At 38.2% G+C, this 15,263-nt stretch overlaps 2 protein-coding genes across 4 annotated transcripts in view; one reads left to right on the forward strand and one right to left on the reverse strand.

The window, feature by feature from the left end:
* Positions 1 to 15,263, forward strand: part of FOCAD (focadhesin) — a 309,592-nt gene that overhangs the window by 259,492 nt on the left and 34,837 nt on the right. Inside the window, exons 32-35 of one of the 2 annotated variants that reach the window (XM_082470462.1) lie at positions 2,109 to 2,186; positions 2,868 to 2,939; positions 4,241 to 4,343; positions 6,215 to 9,493. In XM_082470462.1, the coding sequence (XP_082326588.1) occupies positions 2,109 to 2,186; positions 2,868 to 2,939; positions 4,241 to 4,343; positions 6,215 to 6,303 (342 nt within the window). In that variant the 3' untranslated portion in view covers positions 6,304 to 9,493. Of the gene's footprint in view, positions 1 to 2,108; positions 2,187 to 2,867; positions 2,940 to 4,240; positions 4,344 to 6,214; positions 9,494 to 15,263 lie in introns of those variants that run through there. The other variant, XM_082470463.1, reaches the window with a different exon arrangement.
* The window catches only part of HACD4 (3-hydroxyacyl-CoA dehydratase 4), a 104,056-nt gene continuing 91,746 nt past the window's right edge, over positions 2,954 to 15,263 (reverse strand). The window contains exon 6 of one of the 2 annotated variants that reach the window (XM_082470513.1): positions 2,954 to 3,371. In XM_082470513.1, coding sequence (XP_082326639.1) covers positions 3,289 to 3,371 — 83 coding nt within the window. In that variant the 3' untranslated portion in view covers positions 2,954 to 3,288. Of the gene's footprint in view, positions 3,372 to 9,527; positions 11,316 to 15,263 lie in introns of those variants that run through there. The other variant, XR_014266016.1, reaches the window with a different exon arrangement.

A 15,263-nucleotide genomic window follows, 5' to 3' on the forward strand; every position in this document is an offset into this window, starting at 1 on the left:
TCTGTCGAATCTGAATGAGATCCTTGCTGGGTAGAGTAATCTTGGTTGTAGGTTCTTCCCTTTCATCACTTTAAATATATCGTGCCACTTCTTTCTGGCTTGTAGAGTTTCTGCTGAGAAATCAGCTGTTAACCTCATGGGGATTTCCTTGTACGTTATTTGTTGTTTTTCCCTTGTCACTTTTAATAATTTTTCTTTGTCTTTAATTTTTGTCCATTTGATTACTGTGTGTCTCGGCATGTTTCTCCTTGGGTTTATCCTGCCTGGGACTCTCTGCGCTTCCTGGACTTGGGTGTCTATTTCCTTGCCCATGTTAGGGAAGTTTTTGACTATAATCTCTTCAAATATTTTCTCAGGTTCTTTCTCTCTCTCTTTTCCTTCTGGGACCCCTGTAATGTGAATGTTGGTGCATTTAATGTTGTCCCAGAGGTCTCTTAGGCTTTCTTCATTTTTTCATTCTTTCTTCTTTATTCTGTTCTGCAGCAGTGAATTCCAGCATTCTATCTTCCAGGTCACTTATCTGTTCTTCTGCCTCAGTTATTCTGCTATTGATTCCTTTTAGTTTATTTTGCATTTCAATTATTGTATTGTTCATCTCTGTTTGTTTGTTCTTTAATTCTTTTAGGTGTTTGTTCTTTAATTCTCCTAGGTCTTTGTTAAACATTTCTTGCAAGTTCTCGATTTTTGCCTCCATTCTTTTTCCGAGGTCCTGAATCATCTTCACTATCATTATTCTGAATTCTTTTTCTGGAAGGTAACCTTTCTCCACTTCATTTAGTTGTTTTTCTGGGGTTTTATCTTGTTCCTTCATCTACATAGTCCTCTGCCTTTTCATTTTGTCTATCGTTCTGTGAATGTGGTTTTCGTTCCACAGGCTGCAGGATTATAGTTCTTCTTGCTTCTGCTGTCTGCCCTCTGGTAGATGAGGCTATCTAAGAGGCTTGTGCAAGCTTCCTGATGGGGGGGACTGTTGGTGGGTAGAGCTGGGTGTTACTCTGGTGGCAGAGCTCAGTAAAACTTTAATCCACTTGTCTGCTGTTGGGTGGGGCTGAGTTCCCTCCCTGTTGGTTGGTTGGCTTGAGGTGACCCAGCGCTGGAGCCTACAGGCTCTTTGGTGGGGCTAATGGTGGACTCTGAAAGGGCTCACGCCAAGGAGTACTTCCCAGAACTTCTGCTGCTAGTGTCCTTGTCCCCGTGGTGAGCCACAGCCACCCCCTGCCTCTGCAGGAGACTCTCCAACACTAGCTGTTAGGTCTGGTTCAGTCTCCTGTGGGGTCACTGCTCCTTCTCCCTGGGTCCTGATGCGCACACTACTTTGTGTGTGCCCTCCAAGAGTGGAGTCTCTGTTTCCCCCAGTCCTGTTGAAGTCCTGCAATGAAATCCCGCTAGACTTCAAAGTCTGATTCTCTGGGAATTCCTCCTCCCTTTGCCAGACCCCCAGGTTGGGAAGCCTGACGTGGGGTTCAGAAACTTCACTCCAGTGGTTGGACTTCTGTGTTATAATTGTTCTCCAATTTGTGAGTCACCCACCCAGCAGTTACGGGATCTGATTTTATTGTGATTGCACCCCTCCTACCATCTCATTGCAGCTTCTCCTTTGTCTTTGGATGTGGGGTATCTTCTCCTTTGTCTTTGGATTTGGGGTATCTTTTTTTGGTGAGTTCCAATATCTTCCTGTCAATGATTGTTCAGCAGTTAGTTGTTATTTTGGTGTTCTCACAAGAGGGAGTGAGTGCACTTCCTTCTACTCCGCCATCTTGAACCAATCTCCCCCAAGACACATGTATTTTTAATGCCTTATAAATGATACATCCTGTTAACCATTACAGTTTTTTTTTTTTAAACTGGCTATTTTGTCAGTGTGTTAATTTTAAAACAACACTGTGGTTTTGAAAAATAAAAAACGACAAGAAACCACCTAGAATCTAACAACTTTAACCTGTTACTTTATTCAAGTCTGCTGCCATCCTCGGTTCAGTGACACAGGTTGTGTTGACCCTACAAATTTAGTACCATTTTGGCCAGTTGTTTCTCTATGATATAATTTTTATCCACTTCAAACCCAGGGACTGTTTCCCTCTTGACATATTCTGATGCTTTGTTTTCAGGGCACCTCCACAATGCTTTGTTTGGCAGCTCTTCATGGCATGGTGGCCTTGGTAGGCTCTGAAGGGGATGTAATGCAGGTAAAAAAAAAAAAAAGGGGTGGGTGGGTGGGGGAAGAAACCTAAATGTGTACATATTCACAGCAAGAAAAGAATACCCAATATCTCAGTATGCTAAGGAAAGAACAATATTTGATCATGGTATTGTTTACACTGGGCTTTCTAGTGCCTTTATATATGGAAAATTGCTCTTGGTCAAGAATTCTTTCTATAGAGATATGTTCCTTATTTTATTTGGTTTGTAGGAATTAAACCTAGTCAACTTATATACTTTCTACAAAATTCTCTGAATGAGAAAAGTGATTGGATCCTAAGAAATTTAAAAAGCCATTCATAAGAAACTCCGTTTTGCATCTGTGATGTTTAAGTTTACATCTATGTAATTATGCTTTCACTTTAAAATGTTTTGTGTAGTGGACATATGTATATGTAAATTTACAAGTAATTCTAAGGCGTTCCTTTGTTCATACAGTAAAGGTTTATTACGTGACTGCTACATGCCACACTGAACTGGTGCTAGGAAGTCAGTGATTTCATAAAGCATGGGCCCTGCCTTCAAGGAGCTCACAGCTTTTGTTTTTGAAATATAAGGATATAATGATAAATTATTTCACAGCTTAGATGATGATAACTCATACACTGGGAATATCATTATCTACTTCTGGGGGGATGCGGGATGGGTATTTCTCCTTTTTCTTTCAGCTGAAGTCGGAAGCCATCCAGTCCTCTCATTTTCAAGGCAGACTTAATGAAGTCATTAGAACTTTAACTCAGGTGAGAAGGGGAATTTCAGACCCTTGAGTGGGAAAACAGATATTCCCCTTTGTGGTCTTTTTTCTTTTTCATGATATAAACTGTTTTACTTAGACAATGGGAAAATCTCTGGTTATTCATGGTGAGTTCAAGGGTCATTGGAGAATGGCTTACGGCCCTGCATAATTTGCTGATCAACACACACCACCTCTGGAAAAAAAGAAAGCTGGCATTTTTGAGTTAAGTTGGCACTGGTTTCTCTTAAAAATTAAAACCTGACCTTGCAAAGAATGTCAGGCCCTCCAGACAAGGAAAAGTGGAAGACAGTCAAAGGGCAGGGCATATATCTAAGCAGAATGGTCAAGAGGCGCTAGTTCAGATGTCGCTGGTAAAAGTATTTGGGTAAATTATGGTCAGCATTCTTCTTGGCTAAAGAATAAACATGTCCATCTGCTGAGAAATGATTTTATATTTTCAGATTTTTATTTTTAAAAAATCATGATGTTCATCTTAAAAGTACAGGATGAAAGAAGCTGAAAAAATATCACTGATGTTCCTCCCAACCTGAAGCAGTTGCTAGTAATATTTGGTCATATTTCTTTTTAAGCATTCTTATTTTCTCTTCATAGTTGTATTCTTATCATATGTAGAACTTTGTATCCTAGGCTTTTCACTTAGCATACTTGTTTTCATTCTTGCAAAATATAGCTGGTTATAATACTCACCACATAAAGAAGTTTTAGGAATTCATGCTTTTAAAAGCAAACAAATTTCTGAACAGAAGAAACTGTCTTTTGCATGTATGAATATGAATATTCTCCAAAAAAAATTCTACTGAAACATAAGTTGCTGTAACTTGGGGAAAAAACTATAAATGAAAACTATTATTTAAAAAATCTTATTATGAATGATAAAACAGTAATAGAGCATTATTCAAAGAAGAGAACAAAATAGTATCTCCTTCTACTTTTAAAGGTATTTTAGTTTAAAGCAACTATCACCTCTTTTTTCTTTTCGGATTTTCTTTTCTCATTTTTTGAAAATTCCTTTAGACCAGTCTGACTCAGTGAAACCTGAGACAACCACTGGTACCTTCTATCATGACTGATAGATTCATTCATTCATTCATTCATTCAGCAACACTTGTTGATCACCTCTATGTCCCACGTTTAGTGTACTAGACAGTTGATAGTACATCTTGTATATCTCATTACCAGCCAAGCCACCACCTCATAAAAGATTAGTGACCTCCTGTGAGTGTCCTTCTATTGAATAGAATTTGGATCTTGCCCCATCATTGAACTGTTGCATTTCATTCATAGGTCATCAGTGTGTCTGGGGTGATTGGTCTTCAGTCAAATGCAGTCTGGCTTCTAGGACATCTTCATCTGTCTACTCTGTCCTCAAATCAAAGTAGAACCTCGGGTAAGATTGGAGTCATAGAACACTGGAGCTGAAAGGAGGGATTGCTGACGTGGGGCAATGTACTTTGTTAAGAGAGTTAATTTTCACAGCTACCCTAGAACAGTAATATCAGTGGTGGATATTACTGTCCCTCTTTTACATCAGAGGAAAATGGACTGTGGAGAAGTCTCCTGACTTGCCCAGGGTCACATAGCAGTAAATGATAAACATGTGGTTTGAACTAAGATCTGTCGGCCGCCAAAACCCGTGCTCTTTTCACTCTTTCTCCCTGCCTTCCTTGGAGATCAGTTTAGACATTGAATCTAACCCCATATTTTACAAATGGAGAACCCGAGGCTCAGAAAGATTACATGACTTAGGTACAAGCTTAATGAGAAATCCAGAAACTAGGATTCAGACCCTTGAAGCTTGGAACAGAGTTCTTTTTATTTTACTAGATGTAATCATAGTTTGTATAATATTCATATTTCATTAAAAAACTCTTCATATATGGCTGGAGTTCTTCTAGCCCCTGGTTTTGAGAAAATAATTGGGTAAGTACTTTTAAAGATGTATATCTCCTTGTCCTTGGAATTAAAATCCTAGGTCTTAATGTAACAAGGCTTTTTCTATTTCCAGCTTTTTAATAAAAGTAATAAAAATATTTGTAATTCCCACATGCTTAACTTATGTATGTACTTGGAGATCTTCTGGGGAAGGCATCACTGTAATGCACTGGGACCTATAGCTACTCCTTGCTCTTTATAGAATTTTGACCACTAGCTCTCTTGGACTCATGCCAGGGAGGTTTAGGTACCAAAGGTTCCTCATTAAAACCTAGTTTCACATATCCCCTGACAGGTAGTCTACAGACAGCATTACCTTGGGCCACTATAATTACTGTCTCCCTCACTTTCAGTCACTCCTCAGCTATAGAAATAGGACATGGTTCCAGAGCATTCCCAATGTAATGAACTTTAGACAAGTAGAAGCTGTCATATTAAAACTGGAAAAAGAAAAAAAAAGTAGTCATATTAGAAACCCTTGGTATTGCTAGTTTTGAAGGGCAGCGCTCTCACAAGGTCCTGGTAAAATAGCATGTGTATGTCAGGCTTTTGCTTTTTCACATAGGCTTTTAATTGTTATACTGTGGAGTACACGGTCTGGCCCACATATACTGAAGGCAGGTTGTAGTGAATCATCTTATACCCAGGTTCTTTGGAGCAACATGATTGTGTGTCTGGAAAAGTTGAGCCATCTATCCCAGTAAAAACCGTCTCATGAAACAATTATGTGGAACTGGGAGGAAAAGAATCTGGGAAACTCCCAGGACTCAACGAGCATAAATGTCACTCCTTCACTTTTCCAGGTCAGCAGGCACATCTGGTTATTTGCACGTGTTGGTCACATAGAGGTCCCTGCCTTATGAAGTAAGAGACTGGCTGATATTAATGCTGATTGATGTGTTTCCATAGTTCATATATCTGACTCAGGGTGCCCTGAAATAGCCCAGAGAATGGTGGTCTCATCCTAGAAGCCCAGTAGACTCCTTGCTGACACAGAGGAGGTCACTGGATTGCGGCTCATTGATGTGCCAAAGCGGAAAAGGGTTTTTTTAAACCACTTCAGTACAATTTTTGTCCTCTGTGGTTTTTCAGCCTCCACTAGATTTACCACCATTTTAGATTTGCTTGCATAGCCTAAGTGATGACTTCAAGGCCAGTCACTTAACCTAATAGAATTAGTTGCAACCGCAGAGTATTGTTCTGAGATTAATGGCATAAACACTTCTGCTTTGTCTCTAGGTTGATGTGGCAGTACGAGATCATTATCTTTCCTTCATTAGTCCCACCAGTTTCATTGGTTAATTTGATCATTTTCTGTCTCCACAGTTCCTACTGACTATAGCTATTTGCCTGAAAGCAGTTTTATTAGAGCAGCCATTGGCTTCTTCGTTACAGGAGGAAAAAAAGGCAAGTGAGCACATTTCTTGAACTCTATCATACTGTCTACGTGTCAAGTTTGTGTGCCCTCAGCTTGCTTCTGTAGAATTAAACAATACAAATCTGAAGGGGTGAATAATTTCTCCTGCCAGATCATCTTTGCAGTAGAGATGACTAGGAGACCAACCACACTAAGTGGTACATAAACATACACACTGTGTGTGCTCTTGGAACTACCATATCTGATCTTGGGGGACATGTGAATATCTTAATCTTCCTTTTGGCCATTTGGAAAGTATAAGTGCACATTACTTTTCTTGTCAATTTCAAGTGAGTGTGACCTAAAAAGAGAAAACACACATGGGTACAGTTTGTATTCCAGGACCAGACTTGGAGGTAAGTCTTCTCCCTGAACCTTGTGTGATCACTTTGTGTTGTTGGAATCACTGGCTCTAGTTCTTAATTTTAGCTTGTGTTCATTTTCTCTGCAACAGTTGTCCCTTTGTGATTCTTTGTTGCTGCCACACACAACGTAAAGACAGAGATTGTGTGCCTTTTGTTTTTAACTGGAGCCAAAATAATGCCACATAAATTATTAAATAAATGCTCTTTAATGATACACACCTACCATTTTGTGCTATGAGGAAAAAATGGATCCGAAATGAGCATGTCATGGCTCAGGAACCAGTTTTACATAATATTCTTTCATTGATGTGTGCTAGTTTCATTCTTCTTTGGGTTGGCTGTGTCAGTCTGGGCAAAATCAGTGCCTGTATTACAACAAGACCATCCCAGTTTTAGGGGAAAAAAAGTTTTTAAGCCAATTAAAATGAAGACATCTGGAGACATCTGAAATCATTGATTAATGAAGGTCATGGAAGGATAAAATCTCACCATTGGAAGGGACATTAAAAGTCATGTCCGTTGTCTAAGTTTCCACTGGGTACAGAAATCCCTGGAGCTTCCAGATTGTAAACTACTTTCATAGGTTGGACATGAATTCCCTTAGTTTCTGCAGTTCTAGAAATTGTGCATAATATTATCCTCGGGTCGTGACTTAGCATAATTTGCTTTTACATATCCTCAGTAAAAATTGGTATAAGGTTATGTCATTGTTGTACAAGATATGTTTATATATGAACATGTCATACATATAATGTGGAGTTAATTGTTTATATTGCCATAAATTAAGTCTTTTTAAAGTACAGAGATGTCTCCATTAGGAGGAAATTGAATTCTTACTAAAGGAGCATCTAAAATTTCCATGGCTAGAATAATTCTAGGAACATATATTTTTGCTCTATTTTTTGTTAGTTTGCTCACTGATATCTTATAAAATTTTTAAATGATGATAATGTGAGATATTTCCATGAAAAATAAAACTCTTAAGATCAAATGAAAGACATACTCTTTTTCTTTTCTAGTGACTAAAATGTCATTTGGCTCCCTAGATTCATATTTCTTAGCAGAAATGAATTTTCTCTGAATCTTGTGGAAAATTCTCTGTTAATTGTAACATTTTTATGATTATGCAGTCATGGTACAACAGGAAGTATTCTGTTCTAAAACTGAAAAATCAGGTGAAATTGACATCAGAAACGTTATGTAAAATCTTACTATTAAAGCTATTTTAAGACAAATAAATGAAGTATTTAAAAAATGCCGTATTACCAGTCACATTTTTGGCATTCTCAGGTTGTGGGAGAGGGCTGCCTTCTTGTCAGGTTTACTGACTAGATTCAGAGGAAAATCCATTCAGCCTTACCCATTACTAATGATGACCCCAGAGGAGTGGAGGCCGTGGGAGGCTGACCTCCGCCTCGGAAACCCATTTACAAAAACAAAACCAGACCCTGCTCTATGGGTCTAAATGGGATGGCCAAATGCGGAGGTGTGCATGCAAACGAGTGTTTTCTTCTTCAATATGCCCAGCTCATTTGAATTTTAATAACTCCCTTCTGAAGCAGCTTTTGAGTTTAAATGTCTGGGTGTCACTCATCAGAGCCCAGTGGCGCTGCTGATAGGAAGGATGACAACTTTGGTGAGCTCTATTGAGGAAGAAATGGCTTGAGAGAATAAAAATCATGCTTGGCATAGGCAGAAGAGAGAAAACTTTAGGGATAGCATGGCTTCGTTGCCTCTGTGTCCCGTTTAGTAACTCATGAGAGTAAGAAAAATGTGATGAGTTATCCCTGATTCACACATATGCCAGGTTGAGATTGGATGTCATGATCTCAGTTTTAGCCAATCAGATTTGAGATAGTGAATATATTAATCTGCTTCAAATGTTTAGGGCTTTTCTCATTCTAGATACTCACTTAAGTACTCATACAACAGAACATACCATATGTTCGTAGCATCCATTCCTTCATACAGGCCTACATTTTAAAACCATGCCAAACATAAAATTCCTTCCAATTTTAAAAGACTGCAGTTAATAGTTTTGAATATAACTGGTTTTTTGCTATACCCTATAACATTTTCTCTTCTTCCCTAATAGCCCCACCTTCTAGCAGATGTAATATTCCTTAACCCTTGTCACCATCATAATCTATTCTATGGACGTTTCTTGGCTGTGCTATGCTTAAAATTTGCTTATAATCTAATTCCGCCTATCATGGAATTATTTTTTATCTTAAGGGCCTCTAAATTTTGATTCTTATTTTTGCTTCTTTTCTATTCATTTATTCTTTTTCCTGATTTCTGATCTTTGTTTTTTCTCAACCTCATAGCATATTCAGATTTCATCAAGATTTTACCTACTTTTTAAACAAAACACTTAAAATGTATTAAAAGTACTTAATAAAAGTAATCATTTATTTTTGGTGATAACATTTAGGTATTTCTACCTAATCATTTAGGATTATTTTTCTTATCATTCTCTTGCTGGGGAATGTGACTTTCTAAGCTTTAATTTTCTGTTAGGCTTTAAAGTTTACAATAAGAAGTATTAATTCACGGAAAGTATATTTAAATCCTTGTAAGAAAGTCAGTATGAATGGCATTTCCTTCTTGATATGGATTCATTGGTCATCGATTTGAGTGTATAAGTGTTGGGCTTGTACATATACTATAGATAGGTAGATTTTCAGTTGATCATTTTTGGATTACTAGCATGAGATATAATTGTTGATGAGTCTAGCGAAGAGAGCAGAATATAGAATAAATGATATGAGAAAGCTGTCCTATTTTTCTGATGAAATTATGGAGTTGGTTACCAAAAGTATGTTATTTATTTATTTATTTTTTTAATTTAAAAAAATTTTTTTTTTTTTTAAAGATTTATTTATTTAATTGATTGATTGGTTGCTATGTTGGGTCTTCGTTTCTGTGCTAGGGCTTTCTCTAGTTGCGGCAAGCGGGGGCTACTCTTCATCGCGGTGCACGGGCCTCTCAGTATCGCGGCCTCTCTTGTTGCGGAGCACAGGCTCCAGACGCGCAGGCTCAGTAGTTGTGGCTCACGGGCCCAGTCGCTCCGCGGCATGTGGGATCTTCCCAGACCAGGGCTCGAACCCGTGTCCCCTGCATTCGCAGGCAGATTCTCAACCACTGCGCCACCAGGGAAGCCCAAAAGTATGTTATTTTTAAGTATGTTAGTTTGGTAATAGTTTACCTATACAATTCTTTTAAAAAAGTTATTAGAAATGAATACATGTGTATAACACTAAGTTCAAAAATGGTATGAAGAAAAAGAAAGAATCCCCTGTAATCTCTCCACCTAGAGATAGCCTCAATAGATATTCCAGTGTATGTCCTCTAGAATGTGTGTGTGTTATATTATATTGAATCATAAAATGTATATTATTTTATTGTCTTTTTAAAAAATTTAACAAGTTTCCATGTAAATGGACATAATCACCACTCATCCCCTGCAAAAGAAGGGTTGAGGAAGCATGAAAAGAATCCTTGCATCACTTTCTAGACAGGTTTTAATATGATATGTTTGGGGAGTATTTAATTTCTGTTTTTTGGTTGTAAACATCATAAAAATATTTGAAAGGAAAAAAGTCACCAATTATCCCATGACTTTCTAACAGCTACTATCATTTAAAAATTTTACTTTTTAATTTGTTCCTGTTATGCACACACAATGTTTACATATTTCCCAGTATACATAAACTTTGTATTTTTTAACTTAATATTATATTGTAAACATTTCCCTATTTTCCATATATCTCCATAATTATCATGAAAAATGATTACCATTATCATTAATAATGATAATGACTGACTGTAGAATGTTCTATCATCACTAACCCATTTCCCTATAGATCATTCAAAATTTTTCCGTTATAGAGAACATCCTTGTGCATATATCTTTCCTTAGGATAAATTGTCAGCAATTTATTAGTGGCCAAGAGTCTGAGGATTTGATGACTACGGGGATGGCATGGCCTCATTGCTCCTCAAGAGGACTGTAGCAGATTTCAGTACCTCGGCCCTGTCTGAGTATCACAGTACAGCCGCATACCATAGAGGTTAAAAGCATGGGAGCCAGACTGCCTGGGTTCATACCCCACTTATACTGCTTGCTGGCTATGTCACTTCAGGCAAGCTGCTGAAGTCTGTAATCCTCAATTGCTTCTGTAAAGTGGAGAAAATAATTGAATCTTCTTTCTAGAGTTTTTGTAAGGATTATGAGTTTATGAGCCATCCTCAGGCTGACGAGCTCGTTGTGAAGACAGAATATAAAACATGGGACTTCGATCACAGTGAACGCAGCTCTGGGTGCCGGGGTAGTCAGAGGTGTTGGCAAGGAGAGGAGAGGAAGGCACACTGGCACAACTTCCAATCAAGCAAGAACAGCAATGGAAGTGAAGGCACTTGAGGAAGCTCAGGTTGGGAGTTCTGTGTCTTTCTGCCTGTGTCCTTTTTTGCATCCCTGCATCCCTGGTGGTGACTCTCTGGTGTCTGCCACAGGCAGGGGAAACCTTCAGTTCAGGAGGCAAGAAGTCAGAAGTCAAGGCGTTGGTGGGGTGGGTTCTTTCTGGGGGCTCTGAACGAGAATCTGTTCCACACTTTTCTCACAGCTTCACTTTATGTAACAGTGCTTAGGAAACAAAGAATAAACCCTTTCTAGTTATCATATTACAAAGCAAACCATCAGATAGATAAACAAATGACTACCATAAAAGCCAAGCAGGTATAAAATGATACTTTAAGACTACTTTAATTTGCATTCATTGTCAGAAGGAATGAACATTTTTGTATGTGTTTACTATTGGAGATGTCGTTTTTTTTTTTTTATTAAATGTTAGATGTGCTTTAAAACTTTTTTTACTTTTTATTTTAAAATAATTTAAAACTTACCAAAAAGTGAAAACAGCCAGATCACTTCTATATTCCTTTCACCCAGAGACCCTATTCAGGTTTCCCTGACAGCCCAAATGATGGCTTTAGCAGAACAAGAATTTAATCCAGAATGTCACACTTGTCATCTCTTTGGTCCTCTTCAGTCTGGAACATTGCCTTGGTTGTTCTGTCTTTCATGACTTTAACATGTTTTAGGATTAGAAGCCAGTTGTTTTACAGAGCACTTTTCTGTTTGGGTTTGCCTGGTGTTCCTCACATGAGAGGTCAGTCACCTTTGGCAAGAATGTTACAGCCCTGGAGCCCTACTCTGCTCACTGCATCCCTTCGGGTGGTACATGATGTCTGTCTTCCTCCACCAAAGTGATGCTGACTTTGATCACTTGGATAAGGTGATCTCTTCCAGGTTTCTCCTCATTAAAGTTCCTCCTTTCCTTTTATCATCAAGAAATATTTTATTGGAGATATTTTGAGACTTTATGAATATCCCATTTTCATCCTACTTTCACCCATTAGTTTGGGTATCCATTAATGTTTTCTTGACTGAGTTATTACTCTGATGATTGCCAATAGGTGATTCTTAAAATTCCATTATCCCATTTACACTTTTTGGTAGGCTTTCTTCTGAAAGGAAAAGCTGCCTCCTTCCCTTCCTCCTTCTTTCCTTGCTTCCTTTCTTTTTCTTTCTTCCTTTCTTTCTATCTTTCTTTCAATATGGACTGCTGAACTCCTATTATTCAATTATTTATTATTCAGTTATTCATTATTTTGATCCTCAAATTGTTCCAGACTAGATCAGTAAGAGTCTCTTTAAGTTGACTCTTGTGTCCTTTTGAGATAACCTCATCATTCTTTGAGTACTTCCAAAGATGTTCTAGGTTCATCTTGTATTATCCTCAGCCTTGTAATAGCCAGGTAACTCAAGTTTCTTCTCGTGGAGAAAGATATTTAGAAACCAAGATCTTGGGTACAAGTTACTGCATTGCTACTGTGGTAGTCACTGCTCCTAGGCCCTTTCAGTGGACAGTTAGGAAATTCTCTTTCTCTCCCTCCCTCCCTTTCTCTTTCTCTTTCTCTCTCACATATTGTCTATTTTTATTTTTATATCTAGCTATTTATATTGAAAAACTTGAGTTCACACCAATATCTCCAATTCAACATCACAGGCTTCCTTCTGCATTTCCTTCTTCTTATTTGTAACTTTCTTCTCTGACTTTAAGAAACCTGACTCCCATTATTCTCAATATATTTGCCACAGTCCTGCTAAAGCTGCCTTCCTCTCTCCCAGGTCCTGATTTCCACTGAGCCGCCACCCTGCTTGGCAGCCTTCCTGGTGCTAAGGGGCTCAGGGATGTTTCTGTTTCTGATAACACTGGATGATATTGAAGTACTTGGTCCTAAGACAGAACATCCTACCGACTCTTAGTATCTGACTGACGTATTGGAATCATCAACTGTTTTCAACAGCTGTCTTGATTATAGAGTGGTTTCTGGCAAGGGGCTGAGCATCTGTTAATCCCTCAAAATATGCCATGCTGTCATTATGTCTACCTGTGTTTTCTAAGGACTTTGTCTAGAAAAATTCGACTCATCCTTTCCATCTTGTTTTAAACATCCTTTCCTCAGTGGAGGATAAGACAGGATTCCCTGATGTTCCCAGATTAGTATAGATTTCTTATGTGATACTTTATGTTTTTCATAGTACTTTACATATGTGTAATTATTTGCTTAATTATTTGTGATTCTTTGTTTAAAGTCTGTCTTTCCCATTAGACTGTAATTTCCTCAAGGGCAGGAAGAACATGTGGGTTTTATCCTAAATGCTTAGTACAGAGTACTTGGCATGTAATAGTTTTCAAGTATTTGTTGATCTGCCACTTTAAACATATATATATGTGTGTGTGTGTGTTTGTGTGTGTAATCATATAATATATATATATTATATATGTGTATATACATATATTATATATATTGCTTCTAAACAACGCTAATGATGGAGAAGGTAAAGACATATCCACACCATACAAGCGACATGCTGGTGATGGGGAACAGACACACCAGTGGCTGTTAGCCTACTTCTTACCAGACATTTCCTATAGGGGTTACACATGTGCATTGTGGCATTGAGATCTGATCCTTTGTGTAGCCAGAGTATGTGTGATAATGGGTCCTGTTGTAATGCATTATGTTCGGATATGCCATTTATATCAGGGTTCTTTGAGGCTGTCAACTGGATGAGGGATTTAAAACAACTTTGTACCCGGATTTTAAAACATCTGGATCCTTTTAACAAGTACTGTTAGGTCTTCTCAGTTCCAAATCCACTGTCTATAAAGCATTCCAGTATTTCTTTTTGTCTAAGGCACTTGGGTGAAAGATAGAGCGCTGTAATAAGGGAACTGACCATTCCCATAGCCTAGATTTGGATTCTTGTGTCCAATGCTAAAGATCTCTGGGGAGGGGACCATGTGACTCTGTTCTCCCATTTTGGGACTCCCTCTCTCTCCATACCTCCCCGCAAATGCTTAGAACTAGCAGATATTTTCTCCATTCCTAACAGCTGCTATAATTTCTTTCATTCCAGTTAGTTTCAGAATTAGTTCCCTGCAAATATAGTGGAAAATCTTGTGTGATTCTAGCTATGCTAGTCCATACTGATTCTCTGCTTTTTTAAAAAGTGGAAAATGTATTGCATTATAGCACTTACTTGATTTTCGCCCGTCTGCTCCATTTTACAAGTTCTCCTTGTTTCTGACACTTGCTTGTATATTAATTAGGTCAGTTCTAAAGAGTATGGAAGCAACATGTAAAGTGTTTAGATAGTGAAGTGCAGTTACTAGTGAAAGTTCTGTTGTCCTGTCAAGAGAGAGCTTGTTGTCTAAGCAATAAAGGATCTAGAAAATGGCCATATTTTATATTGGGTCCTGGTATTAGAGGACAGGTTGAATGTCTTTCCTGATTCTCTAGATCCTCTGGAAACTGCAAGTTTTCTGCAGTGAATTCTATAGAAGGACCTGGAATGTAATTTTATATAGTTTTAAAAACACTTGATCTGAGAAAAAAAATTTAATAGAAATCTGCTTATGAATTAAAGATTTCCAATATAGAATTGGATTTATGTCCTTAATAGGAGTGAAGAGTAATTCTTTTTTTTTTTTTTTTTTTTTTTTAGAATAATAAGCTTTTCCTACCTGGTAATGGCATTTCTAGAATATAGAACATTATTTTTATAAATTTATTTATTTATTTTTGGCTGTGTTGGGTCTTCATTGCAGTGTGAGGGCTTCTCATTGCGGTGGCTTCTCTTGTTGCGGAGCCCTAGCTCTAGGCACACAGGCTTCAGTAATTGTGGCTCGTGAGCTCTAGAGCGCAGGCTCAGTAGTTGTGGTGCACAGGCTTAGTTGCTCCGTTGCATGTGGGATCTTCCCGGACCAGGGCTTGAACCTGTGTCCTCTGCATTGGCAGGCGGATTCTTAACCACTGCACCACCAGGGAAGCCCAGTGAAGAGTAATTCTATGCCCAGATATTTACTATACTATCTGCCAGTTCATTAGGCTATTTCTATGAATCGTGAGCCAAAAGGCCCCCCAAAAGCAGCTTAAGTTTTGTTGTCGTTGTTGTTTTGTGAAATCAAAGACTCCAATTTGCAGCCAACTTTGTGTGTGGACAGCTGCCACATGTGGATAA

The sequence above is a fragment of the Balaenoptera physalus genome (assembly GCF_965194825.1).
Source record: "Balaenoptera physalus genome assembly, chromosome: 7".
NCBI classification, from domain to species: Eukaryota; Metazoa; Chordata; class Mammalia; order Artiodactyla; family Balaenopteridae; genus Balaenoptera; species Balaenoptera physalus.